General features: G+C 35.9%; 1 protein-coding gene across 1 annotated transcript in view; it reads left to right on the forward strand.

The window, feature by feature from the left end:
• Positions 1–6,793: 6,793 nt before the first annotated feature.
• Positions 6,794–24,745, forward strand: part of LOC306887323 (thrombospondin type-1 domain-containing protein 7A-like) — a gene marked incomplete at both ends in the record, with an annotated part of 128,458 nt that continues 110,506 nt past the window's right edge. The window contains one exon of the mRNA XM_079444969.1: positions 6,794–6,926. Within this exon, the coding sequence (XP_079301095.1) occupies positions 6,794–6,926 (133 nt within the window). The remainder of the gene's footprint in view (positions 6,927–24,745) is intronic.

The following is a 24,745-nucleotide window of genomic DNA, read 5'->3' on the forward strand; positions in this document are numbered from 1 at the left end:
GCGTTTGTGTCTGGCTGGGGAGAAAGCTATTGTAATAATGTAAATTATGTGAACAATTTTTTTTGAACCACCAATCATGAGAGCATGTTCTAGTACACCCCCAAAACAAAATCAAGACTTTGTAAAAGAGCATAATAGGACTCCTTTAATATTGTGTTTTGTTCTCTTCATTTTTAGTGTTAATGTATCTGTTTACTGTTTCAATTTAATGTTATATAAAGCTTTCGCTCTATTTGAGGTTCATACTTTAAAAGATCATTGTTTTGTGCCAGAAAAATACAGCTCCTATTAAATTGTTAGTTATGTTTGGAGATATTTCTAAACTGATGCTACTTAAGAGGGCAAACTTTTTTGTTTTTAGTTGCTTATTTTAAAAAGGGTTGATTGACTTCAGATATGAGTAACTTGAGGTTGTGTTGTTGAATGGGAAGGATACATTACACATTTTGAGCCATGCAAAGCCCTGTTTGTGTTTGTCTCTGTGTTTGCTCAACAGTTGTCTGAACAAGGGCACATTGCCATTATGCTCTGTTGAGCTTTCACTGGAATTACAGCATTGGTGGATTTGTGTGAAGATCAAGTTAAGCACGTGTATAGGAACACTTGAGCCGGTTTCATGAAGATGTTTGGAATGAAGATGCATGGATGAAAGTAGGAGTTTGCAGAAATGTTCTATATTTTGTAGCGTTTCTGGTCATCAGATAAGAGATTGAAAATGATGCATTTATGTGGATAAGAAGCACATCGCTTCTGGAGAGCAAAAACGCATTTGAAGAATCTCATCAGACTAATTGGTTTTCCCCCTCTCAGAGTAGGTCAACAGACAGAGGTAAATGGATGATTTAAGCTCATAATCCAGCACAGACCCTACCCAGGAAACACACTCTCACACACACCTTTAGATGCACACACATAACTCTAATCAAAATAAATCAATCAAATAAATCTAAAAAATAGGGGTAAAAAATTGTTAATGTTTGTATTTATGTATGTATGTACAGGTAGCCTATGTCGATACCAATGATGTGACTATATAGAACAAATGTATTTATTCATACATGCATGCATGCATAAATACATATATACCAGTAGTAGTTTGACTACATAAAATAGAATTATATACAGGGCTCGAATTAACGGGGGATGCAATGACAAAAAGCATCCTTTCTGTAAAACCACCAGCAAGTTTTCGTCATTTTTCGCGTGAAATGGTTCAAGCGCATATTCTTTAAAAAGAAGACAACAGAAAAGGTATGATTTTTCCTTGATTAGAATTTAAAGACATTCTCCTAACATAATGTTATTGTGCTGTATGTGTAACTGTGAGGCACTAAGAGACGATAGGAGACCAGACTCTTGAGAGTCCAAAAGCATTTACTGTGCAATGAAGCCTAATAGAATATAGTTAAAATAACCTTAGAATTCAAGCAATTAAAGAAAAAATACCCATGTATGAGTTTTTATGTTTTTATATTCATTGCACAAGCAATGTACTTTTCTGAATGTCACTACATGTGCGCGAGCACAAATGTACATAGCAACATGGTGTGTCCTTCCTTGAATTAATCAATTTTTGAACGAATCAACCGAGCCAGTGATTCAGTCCTTTCAGATAAGAAGGACACTCGTTTCATTTCTAACTGAATCAGCCGTTTTGAAGCAATCGTTTGATATGAACGATTCAATAAATCATTTATTAAAACCAGGACTTGCTGCCACCTACTGGCGGTTTTATTGTCATTTTTTTATCCATTACAGGCCTAAATCAGCCAAGGTTTCAAAGCACATTTAGCAAAATACCAAAATTCCTCTATTTCAGGCCCCAGAAGGAAAAAAGCTTATAAATAATAGTTCATTTAATAAGGCTAATGTTTCATTAAATAAAAACCTTTTAAAAATTAGACAAATTTTGTAATCATTATGTAAAATTAGCTACAGGACCCCTCCGCCCCCACCACCAAAACTTAAATAAATTGACCACACCATCCCTCCTGAATTTCTTTAACAATTCGACCACTGATTATATATATTTATACATACCAGTGTTATTTATATATTTACTTACACTGTATGACACTGGTAGGTATAAATATAGATATATTTGCAATCATATCGTACATTTAAATACCATGGTACATTAATATATGGTAAACAGGTTGTGAGTGCCAGGCGGCAGGATCAGTGTTGTGATTGTTCAGTCATTTGAACCGTTAGCATTGGCTGCCTATTTTGGACTCTTCCTCCTCTGTGAGTCACTGGCTTCAGGCATCACTATGGCGACTCAGGGACTGTTAGTCCTGCAAGACTTTGCCACTGCTGTCATTGCATTTGCCTTGTGACTCACGGACAGCATTCTAATCTATCGCAGGCCTGTCACTGCGGCCAGACAAACTGTCATCCTCTTCTGGCAGTGTTCTGTACTTCTCAGCCCATGCGGATTTAGACTTCGCAAGAAAAAAATTCAGGGAACAGCCATTTATCGTTTTTAGTTTTTTTCCCCCACTTTTTTTTTTAAATGTTAAAGCCACAAAATATAGTGACTTCAGCATGTAGGTAGGGCAGAAATCAAAAATGCATGATTTCAGTGCAATCGTCTCTTCATATGTGACCTTTGACTTCAGCTCAGAGTTGTGATGCATCAGGGTAGATGCGATTAAATTGATGGCTTTGATTCACGTTCCCTTTAGAATGCTATAAGCAATGATGCGGAACCCAATGGGAATGCTGATTAGACCTGGATTAGAACCTGAATTCCTTCTTGATACCTTAGATTTTCGACTGTACATTTTAAATCATTTACAGTACTTTACACATCTGTTCACTGAACAAATTTATCCTGTAGCCTATAGGAAGGTTGACTGATGCACTTTTTATTTTGCTTAAAAGTGAAGGTTTAGTTGTGTGCAAACTATTATGAATGCAATTGTTTGAGAAACTTCTGGGAGGTAGTTATACCAAATCATTTTGATGACTTTCGCTCAGGCATTTCATAAAGACTTTTAGACAGTGTGAAATGAGATTGGTCCACTGGTTAGTCGATTTATCCAATCAAGTGATCTATAGAGGCAAAATCATGTGCTTTTTTTTTTTTGGTTGCACTCAGGAATTTATTGACTAAATGTGTTTCCAGGCACACTTTTCTACCAAAAAAAACAAACAAATCTGCCTCCGTTGAGTGCATACATTCTTTTTTTGTGTGCATTTTAATATCTTATGCACATCTTGCCATTTCCATCCAGTGTTTTTTATACAATATTCCAAAATTTGCATAAAAATGAATGGAAACGCAGCTAATGATGAACAGACCACAATCTACTTTAAATACACCTGACGGTTAAAGTCTCTAACAAAGTGATTAGTGTTGTAGTCCATCTCTATGTTGGCGTGGGCTGTGCCTCTGCTCAGGGAGCTTCACAGCGGTGTCGAGTGAACATTAGCCCTGACTGGGGCAGGTTCTGCTTGAGTGGCTTCACTCATGGCCTGTCTGACCACTGGAGTGGAAGAGAAGATCTCCTGCAGGGTTCAACTGTCATTCATAAAACTACCAACCACTGCACTACTACAAACTCCCAGACGCATTTTTAATGAATGAGATGTACTTCAGATGTTTTTTTGCTATATAAGTGGTCCTTGAAAATTTTGATGCACTCATGTTTTGCCCCCCTCCCCTCTCATTAACGCTTAATTTGGCTTAAAGAATAGCTCTTCTGATTAAAGGGATAGTTCACCCAAAAATTAAAATGTGATGTTTATCTGCCCACCCCCAGGGCATCCAAGGTGTAGGTGACTTTGGCAGTCAATGGGACCCACGGCTTTGAGAGTCAAAGCCAAAACCAAATTAAACCCTGTGGCTCGTGACGATACATTGAGGTCTTAAGACACAAAACAATCAGTCTGTGCAAGAAACTGAGCAGTATTTATATCATCTTTCCAACTGTCCTGAGCGCGTTCACAACATCCGGCGCGTGATGCGTCAACATGCTCTGGCATAGACGCATGCGTGGAAGCGATCTGTCACGATTTAATTTGGTTTTGTCTTTGTATGGTTTTTTGACACTCAAATTCAGGGGTCCCATTGACTGCCATTATATGATTAACAGACTGCAACAGTTTGAGTTAAAAATCTACTGAAGAAACAAAGTCACCTACATCTTGGATGTCCTGGGGGTAAGCAGATAAACATCAAATTTTCATTTTTGGGTGAACTATCCCTTTAATGTTTGAAAGCGTAGTTCACCCAAAAATGATTTATATCTTGTTCCACAGATAGATCACCTGTAGGTTGAATGCAAGTGATATCACATATAATTTTTTGTTCTTGTATGTCTCATGACCAAAGGTAATTGTCATAAGCTGATGTGTCACATGGTCTAGCGGCTATGTATTTGATATGACAGTTTAATATATGTTAAAATTGTACCTACTACCCCCCCCCCCCCCCCCCCCCCCCATAAACAGGCAACTTCTTTTTTTATTTTATTTTTTAATAGGCAATTGTGGAGGCAATATCTTTACATTTTTCTTTACTTTTTTTGTGAGTTTAGCGAGTTGACTATTTTGTACCTTGTAAGAAATGTTTTAAAACATTTTTGCTGTTCAGTTTTTTTTTTTTTATGTGTGTGTGTGTGTGTGTGTGTACAGCAGCAAAATTATGATTGATCTAGATCCAGTATTGAGCATCTAAAACAGCGTCTGGATGTATTTAGTGACTTTTTTATGGCAAATTTATTACTGTTTTTAAAGTAGAGTTTGCTGTTTCACATCAGAGTTTAGATCAGTCACTTAAACAGCCAAATAAACTAAACTCTGCTGTCAGTTGGACTCAAATCCACATCAAAGGCTCTAGTGTGAAAGTGTCTTGACTCTTGAGCCTCACGCACTGTCTAGTCTGTTCTCATGCCAGTGCCAGTGTCTGCCACTCAAGATCATGACCTGAGCTATTGAGCTTAGGAAAGTGGATTAACAAGACAGTCATTAAGATTTAGTGATCTCTGCCTCCGCCGTGACATCACAATCCGTAGTCTGTCGATATATTGAGAATGGATTGAGTATGTTGGGTACAGTACGATTGTGTGGTTTAAAATCATTTGCTCGTACTGTTTGTTCATGTGTGACATGGTTTAAAATAATGTTAAAAAAAACATACAGGAAATACGCTTGAACATTTGAAAATGCACTTTAAAATAAAACTGAAATACCATTGTACTTTTGTAAATGTTTTTGTAGCAATGTATTATTGAGGTATGTATGGTTTGAATTCGTTTTTATGTTTATTTTATGTTTTAGTAATTTAGTTGTTTTTTGTAATTTTATTAGTTTTTTTTAAATAGATCTATAGTTTTTTTTCTTAATTTCAGTTTAGTTTTTTTTATTACATCAAGTGAAATGAAAATTAAAAATGTTTCCTTGACAACCAGCTGAAATAAAATATGTTTTAGTTTTAAATTTTATTGTTATTTTAATGGTTTTAGTTAACTGTTATAACCCTGCTCCAGAGTAATTAGACACACAGCAATTACGGCTCAGGTGAGTGGCTCAAAAGTAATTTTATTTAGATTTGAGTGCGCATGAACATAGATGGCACAATTCATGCTGAAATGAATGAAGCAATTTTTTAGACCTCCTTGGTAATGTTATCCAAAAAGGAACATATTTTAAGAGACATTTTGAATATATAATACAAATAAACTTTTTATGTCTTTGAAGTAAACTGCACTTTTCATTTTCACTGCACGGTTCACACAACACCCAGGAAAATGTATTACGAAAGTAAACAGGGTCAATTTTGATTTCATGCTTTTAGACAATACCATATTTCTAATTTGCTTCATTTACTTTTCTAGCTTCATGCAACTCCAGTCTCTCATGCATTTCATAAATCTCCCTCTAATTCGGTACAACAACAAAAAAAAATCTCCCTCTAATTCGGTACAACAACAAAAAAAAATCTCGCTCTAATTCGGTACAACATCACATTAGTGATTAACAATTTTATAATTTAAACAGTGTATAGTTGTTTTTGTAATGCATTAATCAGAATCAGGGAATTTTCTTAAGGAGAGAGAGAGCACGTATTGCATTTTGAAGATATAGTAAAAACAAACAAATAGCATTCACATTGTGCACAAAACACTCAGGAACATGTATTACGAAAGTAAATGGGGTGGATTTTGATTTCGTGCTTTTAGCCAGTGCGACTTGACACTTTCTCTTGCATTATTTTCTTCCAGTGGCCCTTTTAGCATTTGTGTGATCTCAAAAAATCAAAGCATCTTTCATTTATACCGTATTTCTAATTTCCTTAATTTACTCATCTAGCTTCATGCAACTCCAGACTCTCAGCACGCAGAGACAGAAAATGTGGAATATGCAGTTCATAAATCTCCCTCCCTCCCTTAGAGACAGCACTCCCCTCTTTTCTTGTCTTCTTTAGCATCACAGGAGCATGGCGAAGGAGCGTCCTTGTGCCCTAAGCTCGAGAGAGAGAGAGAGAGAGAGAGGCAGAGGGAGGGGAGATGCGTCGTCAGTCAGCTGCAGTAGGCAGAGGACAGCAGCAGCAGTAGAAGCAGTGGCTGCCGTTCTCTATTGTTCAGCCAGAACGTTCTCCTTTCCTCTCCAGCCAACCAGAGGAGCAGAAGCCCAGGAGGTCTGCTACATGCGCCGTTCCTTCGGGGAACACTAACTGAAGAGGCACGCAAACTCTTTCAGTCTGTGCGACTGAACTTCTTTCTCTGCTCTCGTTGGGGTTTCTTTTCCTCCTGACCGAGTGGATTTTACACGACTCAGGGGAGCCATGGGACTTGGGGTTAGGGATGCAAGGACAGCGTTCCTCTGTTTATGGAGGTTATTTTTACTGCTCTGTGGAATCTGGACCGCTTGCGCCCAAACGACAGGAGACGGGAAGTCGCTGTACTTCTGGGAGACAGGTATATGGCTATTTCCATAAGTACCTTGATGGATGCGAGTGGGATGTGAAGGTTCCAGACTGGCTGTTTGTACAAAGTTGCATTACAATTGTTTTATTATCTGGGGTAAGAAAAAGGACAACCAAAGGTCTTCGGTCTCACTTCAAAACAGCTCTGCGTAGAGTGTTTGAATTATTTCTCATCATCCTAATTTCTGATTCTCAAAGTCTGTACGGTTGAGAAATATGTCCCCGTTTCAGCACAGTAGGTTGTCTCCATTTTCCCAGGCTGATTGTTCGATTCCTTGTGCTAGTTAACAGCCATATTATTATAATGAAATCTGACATTATAATGGAAGGAGCTCTGAGGTACAAAGTAATGGGAGTTATTTGACTTTTGATTGTGGCCGTGTTTCACAGTCACCTCTTCTGTGCATCTGCTATAGTATAAAAAATTATATATTATACTATATATATCACATTATGAAATATGACAAATTGGTATAAATGTAATAAAAATATTATAATTATATTTTGTTTGAATTCATGACCGTAACATCCCTCATCTCCAAATTGTCATTACTGTAATGCAAATATATTCAGAACAACAAACACATTAATGATTAACAATTTTATAATTTAAATAGTATATATTTTTTTGTAGTACAGTAATCAGAATCAGTGAATTTTCTGATTTTAAAAAAAATTACAATGCACGAAAAAAATTTAATAAAAATAAAAACTATTTTAATTTCTGTAATAAAATAATGAAAATCATTCTATTGGGAATAAATAAATAAACTCTTAATTCAGTACAATGAATACATTCTTGCTGAAGACTTTTAGCATTTTTAGTACATTAATCTGAATCAATTATTTTTCTGATTAATAAGATGTCTTGTGGATGTAATCTAGAAGTTCATGGTGTCATTACTATTGGTAAAATGCATTCAAATCAAAGCTTTATTTGCAAACCTGTATCTATTCACTGAAAGTCTAAATGTGCAGTTTGGACTCTTCTATTGGCCAGAGCGACATCCTGAGTCAACGTGCATTTGTCACTGTGTTAGTGAATTTTTAAAGCGGATGTAAGCGCGTAAGGAGATTAAAGGAGCTGCTGGGATTTATACTTTGAAAACATCCCTGGGACATGCATGCAAAGAAGCGGAGCGGCAGGCAAACTTAACCTACATATCTCTCTATTGTAGGTCACAGATCATTATTACAGCTCATTGGCTCATTTCATTGAAAAACATCTGGTGGAAATGCAGAGAATCTATCTTGGATGGGCAGATGCATGATAGTGCGCAGTTTGACTGCGATATCGCTCGGGTGCGATAATGTTATTGCGCTTTCTAGAGTGCTCGAGGGGAGGGAAATTTAGTTTTGGCGTATGATGTACTGTATGCATAATGAATCTGACCGTAGAAGAGCTCGGGCTTCAACCTGTGTGGAATTGGCTCACATTTCTGCTGTTTATTGGCTTCACAGAAGAGCAATAAATCTGCTGTCTAAGGCTGATATCCTCCCATGATGGAGATGTTCATGCAGGCCTGGAAACACGAGTGCTTTAGACGAGAATAAACCAGCATTCCTTGAAATGATGGTTAAAACCAACAAGCTTTTCGTTAAGTGATTCTTAACGGCTGTGCTTTTCTTGTTGCAATCGATAGCGCTGGCATACTTGGTGCTTTTCTTTCTAATAAGCAGGCTGGATTAAATGGCACACTTGTCTCTGTACATTTACCCTTCCTGTTTGCCGTCTGAACGTGGGTGTAATGTTCAAATATCCCTGGAGAAGACCGGAGCAATTTTGTCCGTATCTCTCCGTGCTCGAGCCTCCAATTAGAAGCTCTCTTTCTTTTCTTATTTTATCAATATACAGTCTTGTGTTGACCCTCACCGCTCCACATCTCAGCTCTGGCTCCCATGTGTCTCAAATCCAGCTAATATTGACTCAGGAATGATTCTTAATTAATGTTACAGGCCAAAATTGACTACGTGGGTTACTGTAACCTTGACTTGTAATCTTGGTTGAAGAGTGAGTAGCATAAGAAATTAAGAGGAATAATGCATCATTCAATTTGTAGAGAGATTATTAAGAGTCCAGGATGTCAATTTGTTCTGCATAGGTGGTCACTAAAGCGATAAACCATGAGAGGCTGTCCATTACAGTGATTTTTCCTCACGCAAGGAGAGTTTTTAACCATGAAGCAGAGTGGATAAAACCACTTCACCTGCAGAACTAGCTTTATCGTTATTAGTGTGTGAATTTCTGAAAGTGGCTGATCCAATCAGCATTCAGAGTCTGAACTATTTGTTTATGTGAGAGGAAATAATGGCAAGTTTTCTTAGTCAGCATTTGCTTTTATATTGTGTATTTTCTATCAGTACATTGAAAAATAAATAAATAAATACAAAAATACCATTAAAAACAATAATAGATACATTTATGATAAAAAAACAGAATATATAAAATAAAATGATAGAGAACAATAGAAATTTGATAGAGGCATAGTCTGTATTTTGTAAGTACTTGTATCGTTTTACTTCATTAATATATTAATATCTTAGGGATGACATACAAAATAAGCAATAGAATAAATACAATTATTATTATTTTTATTTCTCTTATAATTAATCTAAAAAATTATATTCAATCAATCAATCAATAATTGCTGGCCTGGTATGTTACCAAGGTGGTGGCTGAGAGGACTGACTTTCCTTAAAAAGTGAATCGACTGAAGTACATATCATCAGCTTTCTTTTTCTTTCTGTTCCACATACCAAAAGCATATTGTTCACTGTAACTATATGAAGGTATAGTCCTCCAAAAATGAAAATTGTATCATGTACTCACCCTTGTGTTGTTCTAAAACTGTATGCATTGTTACAAAAGACAATATTTTCAAGAACATTGGTAACTAAACGGCATTAGAGACCATTAACTTCCATTGTATTGACAGTTCTCAAATATCTTCCTTTATGCTTCACAATAAAAAGAAAGTCGCATGAGGGTGAGTTAGTGATGACAGTATTTTCTTTTTTTGGTAAACTATTCCTTTACAGGGGTATGTTGATACCATTGAAAATGTCTTTATTCTTTCTGTTAGAGAAACAGCGCTTCCCTTGACATGCTGAAGGCATCGCTCGGAGCTCTAGCCATGTTTTCCCATGTGATTCACTGAGATCCAAAGTGCACTTTAGGACACACATTACGTGGCCAAGCATGTAGACCATACAGTATATAGTGGATTCTGCTTATGTTATGCTGGTTTCATAATGAATCCATGAGTGTAATATCCATGTTCCATGAGCCATAAGTAACATCTGAGCCACATTATTATGAAATGATCAATATGCTCTTACGGAGGTGATGTTTTAATTTTGCAGGTTCAGCTAAAAATACTTTTCTTATCAAGCTGAAAAGTCTAGGTCTTCCAGTTTATTTTGGTTTAGTGCTGGTCTAGCTGACTTTTTTTTTGGTGATGCTGGTTAACCAAAGAAGCCTTGTAACATCAGTATTATTATTATATATATTTTTTTTCCTAACAGTATAAGGTTCTTGAGTTGTCTATATAGATCTTTGGAGATTCATTAATTCATTGTTGTTATCAGAGGAGTTCTTCAGAGGAGTGTATTGGGCTCTGGTCAAAAATAGCAGATACCAAAGAGTGAGATGGCAAAACGTTGCTGAATCAATGGTGTCAATCGTCACAATTTCTAATCAGTAGAGCTTTTCCATTACACAAAAGGTTCTTTCTTTATTGTGAAAAATACTAGATTTTTTAAAATATTACTCGCACTAAGAAAACTAATTTTTCTTTATAGAAGGGTTCATCTGAGAACCAAAAATGGTGCTTTTATTGCATCACTGTGAAAAACCCATTTTGGAACCTTTATATTTAAGACTATATAGGCAAGGGGTCACCAAACTTGTTCCTGTAGGGCCGGTGTCCTGCAGAGTTTAGCTCCAACCCTAATCTAACACACCTGAACTAGCTAATCAAGGTCTTGCTTGGTATACTTGAAACTTCAAGGCAGGTGTGTTGAAGGCCATTTGTGTTTGGTGATGAGTTTTTGGCTCAAGGTCTGTATTTAAAGTCACACCAGAGGTGTTCAGCTGGGATCAGGACTTGGCTTTCTGCAGACCAGTCAAGTTCTTCCACACTGACTCAATCAATCATGTCTTTTTGAACCGTGTCTTATACACAGAGGTACTGTCACGTTAGAATAGAAAAGGGTTCTGTCCAAACTGTTGCTATAAAATTAGAAGCACACAATTCCGTAGAATATCATTATATGCTTAAACTTTAAGATTTATACTCATAGAAATGACTAAAGTAGTCAAACATGTTCATTAGAAGGGGGTGACCCAATACTTTTGGCAATATAGTGTATATCGCATCTTGTGAAAAAGTTCACACAGGTATATTTTCGTCATGAGATCAGGTTGCTTTTTCCTTAGAATTGACAAACGCGCTATTGTTGAGTTAAATCGAGTTATAAAGTCTGAACTAGGAGATATAAACATGTATTTGCGAGGAAAAAGTCAAAATTGTGAGATAAAATAGGTAAATATTATGTAAAACATTATAGGTTTAAATAGTATTTCATGCTGTAACTGTGTAGGGCTAATACAATTTGTCCCCTATAAACTGTATATGTAAATATTATGTAGACCTATTGTTTAAATCAAATTTATGCTTTAAAAGTAATCATAGCAGGTTCGTTTAAACATCTGGATTTAGCTTCAAATGGCGTCATTCTAAAAAAAAAAATGATTTGCATTCCGATTCTGACATTTGAAGGCACAAAAACTATTTTTTTCTCTCATTCCATGGATTTTACCCGTTTCCCTCCACTTGTTACCAGTGTTTTTCTGCCACCACAATACGCACATAGCTGCAAGTGACGTAACTGACGTCTACTCCAAATTGGTCTATATATATTTTCTTGTATTGCATCATGCTTGTGTATAACACAGTGAGAAATATTGGCTGTACTCTCAACCAATAGGAACAGTTAATTCAGACTGAATTCTTGTGTGTGGCCCTCGCCTCAGCAGGGTTTATCCACTCTTAGAGCAGAGATTACCCAGATTACGCAGGATTCGCCTCTTGTCTCCTGATCACACAATCCCCCAGGAACAAAGATGTGCTGTCAGAGCCAGTCACACCACGTTACCTACTATAATAAGGCCTGTTACTGAAGTGAGTGCATTCAGGTTGCCTTCGTTCCGCCCCTTAAACACACACACGCACACAAAATTGAACATGCAGGCTTTGTGTGTTCCCAAATGTCACTTTTCACATTTATTTATATATAGCACTTTATACAAGCTCTAAAGCTTGTATAGCAGCTCTAAAAAGACAATAGTGTGATTATTCAGCTAAGTTTAATATGTTTATTCAGTTTAGTTCAATAACAGCGCAAACATTGCAAACTCTATTTAACTAAAAAGCAGATCTACAGAAGATAATAATGCCATTATTTAGCTCAAGTCAGTTCAAGATTAATTCAACTGCAAGCAGATCTACAGAAGGCAATAGTGTCATTATTCAGCTCAAATCAGTTGATTCAATTCAGCTGAATAAGTGTCGTTCATCAATTATGAAACAAATTCAATTCAGCTGTAAAGCAGCTCTACAGAACACAGTGTCATTATCCTGCTCAATTTAGTTCAAGTTTTGTTCTCATCCAATAGTGCTCACCCAAAATGCTTTGAAGTTTGTGGAGTTCAGACTAAGGGCACAGGATCAGAGGTCACTTATAGTCCAAATAATTGCTATTTTAAGAGGTCCTGGAGCTGTTTGAAGATTCCTTGTCTCAAAATAAGAGGCTTTATTGAAAGTGGAGTGTGAGGATAAGCTCTGTGTTAAAGACCGAAATGTTATTTCAAGAAAATTGAATGGAGGCAAAAATGTAGGTGACTTAATTGTCACCTTCTTTCCAAGAAGCAGATAAGGAAATGTGCCAGGTTAAATTCTGAGCTCATTTCAGGGAATGCATTTTAATGTCACCCCATGTGACCCTGATTTTCATACGGACCTACCGGCAAACGAACCCCACGACTATAATTGGTTGAAAACTACTCCAGACTCCTTGCATAGGGCTTTAAATTTAGGATGTGCATACAAACGAGGCCGGTTTCCTCTGAATATATTATTCTCACGGAACGTTTAATGGCATTTTAACAGTTTGGAAAACGCATTTCCCTTGTGTGATTGATTTTTATTTCTGCCTATTTGAAGCACCTAAATTTGGCGCTAATTTAAGAAAGCTGCAGTCCTAATTGGACTGCGCATTAAGAGTGTGAACTTCCCAGAAGCAGTTTGATCATGCTCATATTCACTATATGGTGCGCATCCTATTCTCTGCATGCTTTAACCTCTGAATTATACCACATATTCCTTTGGGATGAAATGTGACCTGGGTTGCATGTTCTTAAGTGCTGCAGAGGCACTGTGGGTTTAAAGCTAAAGTGTTTTCATTATGTTTAATACATAATTTCCACTTGCTGTCACATGTTACTTTCTTCTTCGGTTGCCAATAGTTTCCCACAGGGAGTAAGGAGTACGATTCTGTGATATTTGTGGAAGTCTCACAAAACTGTAAGCTCTTTGTGTCCAAGTGATGATACTGTACTTTCAATATAGCCACTGTACACTGGTTAAATGAAGACATCGAGTGGAGTCAAGGCCAATTTTATTCTATAATTTTTTGGGGATATTTAGCTCCCCGTATATTTTGTTTGAGTTAGGCCTCGTGATACAGCTAAAAGATATTTCTGAAAATGAAATTTATTTTAAATATGTAGTATTACAAGAAGTATTTAGGTTTATACGTATTTATTTTACATATCCTTGCTGAATAAAAGTATTAATTTCTTTTAAAAAAAGTGTATATTGTTGTAAAAGGATTTCTTAAAGTTTTCCGCTTTTAAATGACTAAAAGCAAAAAAAAAAAAAAAAAAAAAAAAAAAAAAAAAATATATATATATATATATATATATATATATATATATATATATATATACACACACACACACACAGTCAGGTCCATAAATATTGGGACATCGACACAATTCTAACATTATTGGCTCTATACACCACCACAATGGATTTCAAATGAAACGAACAAGATGTGATTTAACTGCAGACTGTCTGCTTTAATTTACATCCAAATCAGGTGAACGGTGTAGGAATTACAACAGCAATTGTGCATATGTGCCTCCCACTTGTTAAGGGACCAAACGTAATGAGACAATTGGCTTCTCAGCTGTTCCATGGCCAGGTGTGTGTTATTCCCTCATTATCCCAATTACAATGAGCAGATAAAAGGTCCAGAGTTCATTTCAAGTGTGCTATTTGCATTTGGAATCTGTTGCTGTCAACTGTCAAGATGAGATCCAAAGAGCTGTCACTATCAGTGAAGCAAGCCATCATTAGGCTGAAAAAACAAAACGAACCCATCAGAGAGATAGCAAAAACATTAGGTGTGGTCAAAACAACTGTTTGGAACATTCTTAAAAAGAAGGAACGCACCGGTGAGCTCAGCAACAGCAAAAGACCCGGAAGACCACGGAAAACAACTGTGGTGGATGACCGAAGAAATCTTTCCCTGGTGAAGAAAACACCCTTCACAACAGTTGGCCAGATCAAGAACACTCTCCAGGAGGTAGGTGTATGTGTGTCAAAGTCAACAATCAAGAGAAGACTTCACCAGAGTGAATACAGAGGGTTCACCACAAGATGTAAACCATTGGTGAGCCTCAAAAACAGGAAGGCCAGATTAGAGTTTGCCAAACGACATCTAAAAAAGCCTTCACAGTTCTGGAACAACATCCTATGGACAGATGAGACCAAGATCAACTTGTACCAGAGTGATGGGAAGAGAAGAGTATGGAGAAGGAAAGGAACTGCTCATGATCCGAAGCATACCACCTCATCAGTGAAGCATGGTGGTGGTAGTGTCATGGCGTGGGCATGTATGGCTGCCAGTGGAACTGGTTCTCTTGTATTTATTGATGATGTGACTGCTGACAAAAGCAGCAAGATGAATTCTGAGGTGTTTCGGGCAATATTGTCTGCTCATATTCAGCCAAATGCTTCAGAACTCACTGGACGGTGCTTCACAGTGCAGATGGACAATGACCCAAAGCATACTGCAAAAGCAACCAAAGAGTTTTTGAAGGGAAAGAAGTGGACTGTTATGCAATGGCCAAGTCAATCACCTGACCTGAATCCGATTGAGCATGCATTTCACTTGCTGAAGACAAAACTGAAGGGAAAATGCCCCAAGAACAAGCAGGAACTGAAGACGGTTGCAGTAGAGGCCTGGCAGAGCATCACCAGGGATGAAACCCAGCGTCTGGTGATGTCTATGCGTTCCAGACTTCAGGCTGTAATTGACTGCAAAGGATTTGCAACCAAGTATTAAAAAGTGAAAGTTTGATTTATGATTATTATTCTGTCCCATTACTTTTGGTCCCTTAACAAGTGGGAGGCACATATGCAAACGTTGTAATTCCTACACCGTTCACCTGATTTGGATGTAAATACCCTCAAATTAAAGCTGACAGTCTGCAGTTAAAGCACATCTTGTTCGTTTCATTTGAAATCCATTGTGGTGGTGTATAGAGCCAAAAATGTTAGAATTGTGTCGATGTCCCAATATTTATGGACCTGACTGTATAAATTTTCTCTTTCTTGATGGTTTTGTTTATTTTTATTTTTTTTTGTATTTTCATTAATTCAAAATTCAGTTCAAAATTTCTTAAAAGCCATTTCAGAGCTATTAGAAATAAGCAAGCAATATTTACTCGTTTTCTTCTTTAAATGACAGACGAGGATTGCATTTGAGTTTTGAATTTTTTATGCTCCCATATTAGCAGAAGTTGGTGATGTTGTCTTTAGGAAACTTAATAACAGATAAAGAGCATGTTAAAATTATATATTTTTTAATATTCATGATACTGCTTGCATTTATTAAAATATATTGCCATGGATTTATGTTGAATATTTTATATTGTTCAGCCTAAATTCCAGTATTAAAAACAGCATTTCTAAAACCCACACAGTGACCCTGGTAGAGTGTGAACAGACTATTGTAAGACCCAGTCTTTCGAGGCATATTGCATTTTAATCCCTTTATTTAGTCAAAGTACAAAACCTTATGTTTGTTGCATTATAGTGGAAGCATACAGTTGTTGCATTATAATGTTACATAACCAGTTCTTTTTGTCTCAAAGGGTCAGTAAATGTGTTACAGCATAAGTTTCCTTAAAAAAATCAGCTTTTTTATGAAATAGGTCGCCCTTTACAGACGTGCATGTGTGGTCTCAGTCCTGCTGGGAAAATGGTGTTTGTTTAATCTAAATGGCAGGGCTTATGCTAAGACCAAGGCATCTCTAATATGGCTGTGTTGTGTGGATTAAAGATTATTCTAGATCCATAAAGTTTATTTAGTATGGCATAAGAGGATTAGTCCTTTACACCATGCTCCACAATGTCTTACTGCCAGACCACATATGATTATGACTTTACAAAGCATCTTGCATGAAAAACCAATAAAGATCCTTTTGAAAAAATTTTTTTTAAAGGAATTGTAAGAAAAAAAAAAGATTTATTCTCCATAAAACTTTATCAATGTTCAAATATCTAGTAAGCTGCCTAGCTGGAGTATTTTCGTAGTTAACTAAAACCATAAAACATTTTTGTTACTTCGAAAAAAAAAAAAGTTAACTGAAATATTAAGAAATATATTTTCTTTCAGCTAGTTACCAAGGAAATGTTTTTCAAATTCTTTTTTATTTTTAACTTCTACTAGAATAATATTAATATGTATAGTAAATTTTATTAAAAATAAATAAAATGAATACAATTTTAACTAACATTACAACGAAAACAGAAAATATAAAAATGTAAAATATTTAAACTATAATAGTATCTTAATTATATTAAAATAAAGACTATTCAGTAAAAAATTGTTCAGTGTTTTACTTATTAATACTGGAGAATATCTAAAAGAATCAGTTCGATCTAAATAAAAATGGCATCTTGTATTTATGTGTGCTGTGTGTTTTTATGCTTATTAGATTATTGTGCTGTTAGCTTACATTTAAGCATTTAGCAAATGCTTTTATCCAAATAGCAAACAATATTCATAATATGCAATACCAGATTGTATAAATATTTAGGAACTTTATCGCACCAAATTTTATTGAAATCAAATCTGGGTCAATTCTGTTGTGTGCTTCTTTTGATGAATTATATTTGTATGTAGAGCATTTCAGTTGTCGTGTCTGAGAAGGCAGATAGGTTTTGTAACCTGTTTACCTGCATATACATTGAATATTTAAGGCTGAACAGAACAACCTCAAATCTTTTCAAGTGTCTCCTCAGCAAGAGGATGAAAATACTTAATACTCTGACAATACCGACTGAAACAGGTCAGCTAACTTCACACGTACCCTGCTGTGGATGCTTTCCGAACTCTCCAGAGATGAATGAAAGAGATCGCCTGTGTTCACCTAGAGAAAACAAGCCTTGAACACCTCAACAATGTACACTCAAGAGCTCTTCTTTCATCTTCGTGAAGCAACAGCTTTTCAGAGAATTGATTAAAATGGACTGCGTTTGTAAGTGCAGTGACATTTAGCTGGCCGATGTAGTCATTCTTGCTGTGGATAATTGAGCAAAGGAAGTAAATCTGTAAGAATAGAGCACCATGTACCGTTTTAATACGAAGGAATTTAAAGTATTTTTTTTTACAGGTGATTTACCTGCATTTTCAATTTTGAACTGCATTGCATTGTATTTTATTGTTTGTAAAATTAAGGGCAGAAAATTGACATTACATTTTTTCAATGAGAGTATCATGAAGAATTCATTTAAATTTAAATTTTAATTAGGGATAAAGTTACATCTAATAAAAGTAATATAACTTAATTGTTCTTTTTCTCTCTTTATGCTATGCATATTTTAACATGCATTAATATAGTGCTGTTCAAAGGTTTTGGGGTCAGTATAAGCAGTTTATAAATACTATCATTTAGCAAAGATACATTAAATTGGCCAAAAGTGATGGTAAAGACATAATGTTTTCATTAGGCTACTACAACCCGGATTCCGGAAATGTTGGGATGTTTTTTAAATTTGAATAAAATGAAAACTAAAAGACTTTTAAATCACACGAGCCAATATTTTACTCACAATAGAACATAGAGAACATTACAAATGTTTAAACAGAAATTTTACACATTTATCCACTAAATGAGCTCCTTTCAAATTTGATGCCTGCTACAGGTCTCAGAAAGGGTTAGGTAAGGGTTTGGATGATCAGGTTATTGTTGTTCCAGAAGCTTGTTGTACTGGTTTGTTGTAACCTGCACCCAGCATGCTGCCCAGAACACTTCAATAAGCACACTCACCAGAACTTTCTCCCTCAACCTCAATGTGTAAAGACTCTCACTACAGATAATCATGTTTGACAGGCTCCTGGATCTGAAAGAAACAAGCAGGTGGCCGCAGGCTGGTCAGCTCATTTCCTGCACCTCTCTCAGCTTTTCTAGTCTTTGGTGTTCAGAATCAAACCTGAGTTTGAGAGGTTACTTATTCATAGCTTGGGAGGCTTAATGGAGTTCATTTGGGTTTCATTTAAATGACACAATTGTTGTCCTAGTAGCCTAAGAGTATAGAGCTATATAAAAATGAATGTGAATAGCATTTTGAACATACAACACTACAAATATATAAATATATATATATATCAGTGAGTTTTCTTTTATGTATTCCTTTCTCCCCTTCCAGTTTTGTACCATTGTGTAAAAGTTAATTTGTACAGTAATTTAGTTCTGCTGTGATGTGGGTGTTGTTTGTAGTGCCAGTTCTCGCTGTGGACGCACCTCCACATTTACACCCCAGCACTGACACCTTCAGATCTCTTCTAAAGGCACAGTGGGCATGAGCTTCAGCTCTGTCGCACCTCCCATTATAATACACTTCATTTACTGACACAATGCCAATATTGATGTCTTTCATCTTCTCTAATTACTGAACTTCATTACTCAATACCTGCCTCCCCGTGTCAGAGCGACATGTTTTCAGCTCCATGTGCATCAGTGGAGTGTGCTGACACTGTACTGATGAGCTATTGATATTTTTGAGAGCAGTGGGCTGAGGGCCACTATTTATGTGACCCATATGGGTGGGCATCTGCTTCATATTCTAATTTCCAAGAATGAAAATGCTGTCATTATTTACTCACTTATTTAGTCATTCCAAACCCATATGCTGTTATTTTTTTTCCTTGGATCATAAAAGAAGAATTTTCATGTGTCTCTTTTATAGACGACAACAGTTGTTGTGATTTGGTGCATAACGCTTCAACAAGGGCTACAAAACAACATTAAATGATTAGTTCACTTCCAGAATGAAAATTTCCTGATAATTTACTCACCCCCATGCACGCCATCCAAGATGTTCATGTATTTCTTTCTTCAGTCACAAAGAAATGAAGATTTTTGGGGATAACAATCCAGGATTTTTCTCTGTATAGTGGACTTCAATGGTAGCCAACAGGTCCAAATTGCAGTTTCAGTGCAGCTTAAAAGGGCTCTACACGATCCCAGCCGATGAATAAGGGTCTTATCTAGTGAAACTATTGATCATTTTCTAAGAAAAATACAAATTATATACTTTTTAACCACAAATGCTCGTCGAAGTGAACATCTTGGATGACACAGGGCTGAGTAAATTATCAGGAAAGGTTCATTCTGCAAGTGAACTACTCATTTTAAAAACCTTAAAAGTAGTCTACACAACTTGTGCACTATATTCTAGGTCTGTTTCACATTTGTGACCCTGGGGGCGTATTACAGAAAGTTTCTTATCTTAGGTCTTAACTTAAGATATGATATGATAAATTAGGATTTTTCGCAAATTCGTATTACAGAAGCAAATCTTAACTTGATTTGGGATTCTTATCCTATCTTACAAAATAGTATCTTATCTCTAGTTAGGAAATCTTAAATGGCATAATCAAGCTGGACAATCCACTCTCAGGTCTGTTATCAAGCAACCAACACTGCTGATGAGGTAAACAAAATAATAGAAGCTACTTCACTTTGAAAATCGCCTTTTGCAAAAAAACGTAAGGCATTAGTCACTTGCACTACAACCAGTAATGCGTGACGCTTTTGTTGGTCTCTATAATGCTGGTTGCAGTTCCTGTGCTAACGGCAATATGTTGTGCGGCAGTCTGTAATTACTTATAAGTGTTTTGTCATCAAAATATAACACATCTTCAGGGTCCTCCAAGAGTCTTTCTACCATTTAAACCTCTTCGTTCTTCATTTTCAACTATTAATAAATGTAATACCATTGTCGGACAGCACAGTTGTAAGCGTTTTTTCCGTTAGCTTTCAAATCATTTTGAAGTAAGGACAGCTGTGGGGTTGTCCTAAAGTTGACAGTTTTTAGGGTTTTTTGTCTAGTCAGGAGGTTTCTGTAATACCCTTCCTATCTGTAGTTAAAATAAGATAACGCACTTGTAATAGATTTTGTCCTAAATGTGGTCCTAGCATGGTTACCAAACAGATAAGATAAGATTTTAAAGTTAGGATCTTTCTGTAATACGCCCCCTGGACCACAAAACCAGTCTTAAGTCGCTGAGGTATATTTGTAGCCAAAAATACATTGTTTGGGTCAAAATTATCGATTTTTCTTTTATGCAAAAAAATATTAGAATATTAAGTAAAGATTGTGGTCCATGAAGATATTTTGTAAATTTCTTACCAAAAATATATAAAAACTTCATTTTTGATTAGTAATATGCATTGCTAAGAACTTCATTTGGACAACTTTAAAGGCGATTTTCTCAATATTTTATTTTTTTTGCACCCTCAGATTCCAGATTTTCAAATAGTTGTGTCTCAGCCAAATATTGTCCGATCCTAACAAACCATACATCAGTGGAAAACTTATTCATTCATCTTTCAGATGATGTATAAATCTCAATTTCGAAAAACTGACACTTAAGACTGATTTTGTGGTTCAGGGTCACATTTTTGTGAGAAACGGACTCACTGAGTCTTTTATTTTGGACAGGTTAAAGGTCAGAGATTTTGTTGTTTCTTATCAAGAAAATGTTTTGCTTCACACTCATTTGTATTCACAATTCAAGTTCAAAACATCTCATCTAAAGATGATTAGTGTGGAAAATTTGATAAGATGTACGTAATTGTTCTTTGTTTTAAAGATGCAATTCCAAACCTTGTCAGCCAAACTCCTTTGAACTGAATTATTTACGCTTAGTAGGTAGATCCTGAGATTTTAAAATTAATATTTCAATCATTTAACAACACATTCACGTTCGCAGTCTATGTGCAGATAAACAGTATGTTTTTCAGTAGTTAGTCTTTTATTTTTTTTATTTTAAAATGTTATCTTTTAAATTTTACATTTTTATGGTTGATTAATTATTAACTTTTCATCAAAATTATTTGAAGTAGCTCCTGAGAGTTAATATTTAAATAATCTACAAACTCATTAGCATGTTTACAGTTCTCTGTTGGTTAATGCTCACATGAGGTAAACAAATTAAATGTTTCATCATTTTAGTTAGTGTTTTATATTTATTGTAAAACTATTTTTACTTAATTTAATTTATTTTCAAATGTATTTGTGGTTTATATTTTGATTATTTTGAGTTACATTTTTTTTTATAGATTTTTTTTTTTTCATTTTTTTTTTTTCAACTCATACATCCTCACAGTTCCTTCAAAAATGTCAGATGAAACCCTGTCCGGGTCTTACAGCTTTATTTGGGGACTTTTATTTTGAATATAAATTGAGCATTCAGGAATTTTGTGCAATTTTGAACAGTAGTGTTGTTTCATAAATAAAATGCTTTGATTTACACTTGCTTACACTTCTTCATTGTTTCTGTAGATTATTCAAACTTCAAGCCTAAACCTCACTACATTTATTGTATTATACTCATTTCTAAATGTATTTTTCATCATGTTTTGTGGTTCTGGATACTTTGCGCTGTCACCTTCCCACCGGATTATTTCTTATTTCTTCTTCATGAATTTCTCCTCCGTTAGAATATGATTCCATGCACCGGGCGGCGTTCCACTGTGTTGCCTACGCGCTCCTCTCCCACTCAGTTCATGTCGAGATCTCTGTGCAGTCGGGCTCTGATGAAGACTGTTTTTTGCAGCGAGGGGATTGGATTACATCGCTGTCACAGCTGTCAGTCATGGCACGAGCCCCCAGTGCCATGCTGACAACTGCAGCCATAGCAACCATGCCGTGACGACGGTGTTATATTAGGCATAGCATCGTTTTGAGATTCTTTCTTCTGGTACTCTGCATCTGCTTCCATTGAGTGTGTTTCTACAGGGGATCCTGACACCAGCTTCTGTTAAACTGAGCGTGTTACACAGTTTCCTTATGTGGAGGAAGCACTTTGTTATTAGGGGTGGGCGGTGGGACTAAAATCCTGTGTGAGTCATTGTAGATCACTGTAACAGTATATATCATCAGCATAGTTCTTTTATTTCTATAGCGCTTTATTGTGAAATTACAGATCATTCCAGTGCAGTGTTTGGTGCTATAGCAACAGCAAGTTCATGGGTTTGATTTCCATATGCATGAACTAATTAAATGTATGATGTGAATACAATGTAAGCATGAAAGTGAAAATAAAATGTTAATAAAATTCGATTGTTTTCCCGTTTTAGATGCAAAAGATATGATTAAATAAATGAAAAATAAATAGCTTCACATTATGAAACCCTTGAGTTGAAAAGACTGAAAATAGTCAAACGAAAACTCAACAATGCTGCATTTATTTGATAAGCAATAAGGCAAGTAGGGCTGAACGATATTCTGTTTTGACATCGGCATCGCGATGTGCGCGTGAGCGATAGTCACATCGCCGGAACATGCGATGTGAAGGGTAGAAGCCCATGCTGTATTAAGAGAACGGTAGCACACAGTAAACACGAGTTTGTTGTATGGCTTGTTGCTGGGGTGACATGCACGTTCCGCGTGCCTGCACAGTGATTGGTTCGCTGTGCCGCTGCTCACCGCTCACGCTCAACATTCACTGCTAAAAATGCGCGACGAAGAGGATCCGCCGCAAAAAAATTATTTCGTACCAAAAAGAAAGTCGAAATCATCTATTTGGTACTATTTCGGCTACAAAAAGGAGGATGTTGACCAAAATGAGGTACTTTGCATGGAGTGTCATAAAGTTGTGGCCACAAAACAAGGAAAAACATTTGTCTGATCACTTAAAACGGCACCACAAAGCTCTTTATGACGAATACAAAGTCAAATCTGGATGTCAACCAAAACAAACAAATATTTGTGATGCCTTTGCCAGTGTGACACCTTACCAGAAAGGCTCTCAACGACAGAAAGAAATAATAGACGCAATAACGTTTCATATCGCTAAAGATATGTTGCCATTAAATACAGTCGCCAAAGAGGGATTTAAGAAAATGATCCGAACGCTTGACAGGTGGTATGTTATAACATCCCGCACATATTTTTCACATAAAGATTGTGAACCAAAATGCTTATAAGTTGTTTTATAAAAAATATATTTATTTTAAGTTATATTGTTGTAAACCAATCAGGGGGGTTGGTGTAAAGCTGCTGTTTTATTTAAAAATGTGTTCTGCTTTTGTGTTTACAGAAATGTTCTAATTTTGGAATAAAATATTAAGTGACCTTTTTGTCACTTGTAATGAAGCTTGCTTATTAGTGAAATTATTAATATCATGGAATGGTAATTATTGACTTTAGCCTGGATTGATGGCTCTCAATATCGGAATATATATCGTTGGGAAAAAAAATATCGCAATGTAATTTTTTTCCAATATCGTGCAGCCCTAATGGCAAGAATATTAATATTCTGAAATAATATTATTCAGAGGGTTCTATTTGAATTAAAATGTAATTTATTTCTGTGCTCAAAGCTGAATTTCCAGCATCATTACTCCAGGCTTCAGTGTCACATGATCCTTCAGAAATCATTCTATATGCCGCACGATTTGCTGCTCAAGAAACATTTCTGATTATTATCAGTGATGGGGGGGGGAATCTTTTACTGCTTAATATTCTTTGTAGAAACTAATACACTGTGAAAAATTTTTTTTTTAAACATATAATATAACAGAATAATTAATAAAATTAATTTATATAATAAATAATATATTTTTATAATTAATGATACTGAATATTTGAGTACATTTTAGAAGAAATTAATTTTTGTTACAATAAAATACTTAAGTGTTTCTATCAAATTTTCACATACTTCGGTGTGACTTGTCGTTTCTTTGTAATTTTTTTGTGTGTGTGTGTTTGTGAAATTTACTAGTAATTGCTGAGTAAAATTTATTAAAGGTATTATAAATAGCCAAATTAATGTCAACATGAAATCAGAAATGACTTTTTTCTGTTATTGTGTTACCATTTTATTAGTGCATATTATTAAAAAGTTATATACCGCCCATCCATACGGCCCTAGTGTATCCTGACATGAGCTCTTGTTAAACTGAACCTGTTACAGTTTCCGTACATGCAGGAAGCACATTGTTATGCTGAAAACTATGTGGCTGGTGTTCCCGTTCTCTCCATTTCTTCCCTGACAATATGCTGTAGCTCATGCATGAAACCACATGGCTCTAGGTGTAATGCATGGAGTATAGTGGAGCCACGTGCCTGAGAGTGAGAGTCTGTGTGCTTGTGCTGTATGTAGGTCAGTCCGATCTCTCGCTATCCTTCTGATAAACCCAGCAGTCGTGCACGGCATCACTATCTC

Source organism: Barbus barbus (genome assembly GCF_936440315.1).
Source record: "Barbus barbus genome assembly, chromosome: 21".
In the NCBI taxonomy this organism is placed as follows: Eukaryota; Metazoa; Chordata; class Actinopteri; order Cypriniformes; family Cyprinidae; genus Barbus; species Barbus barbus.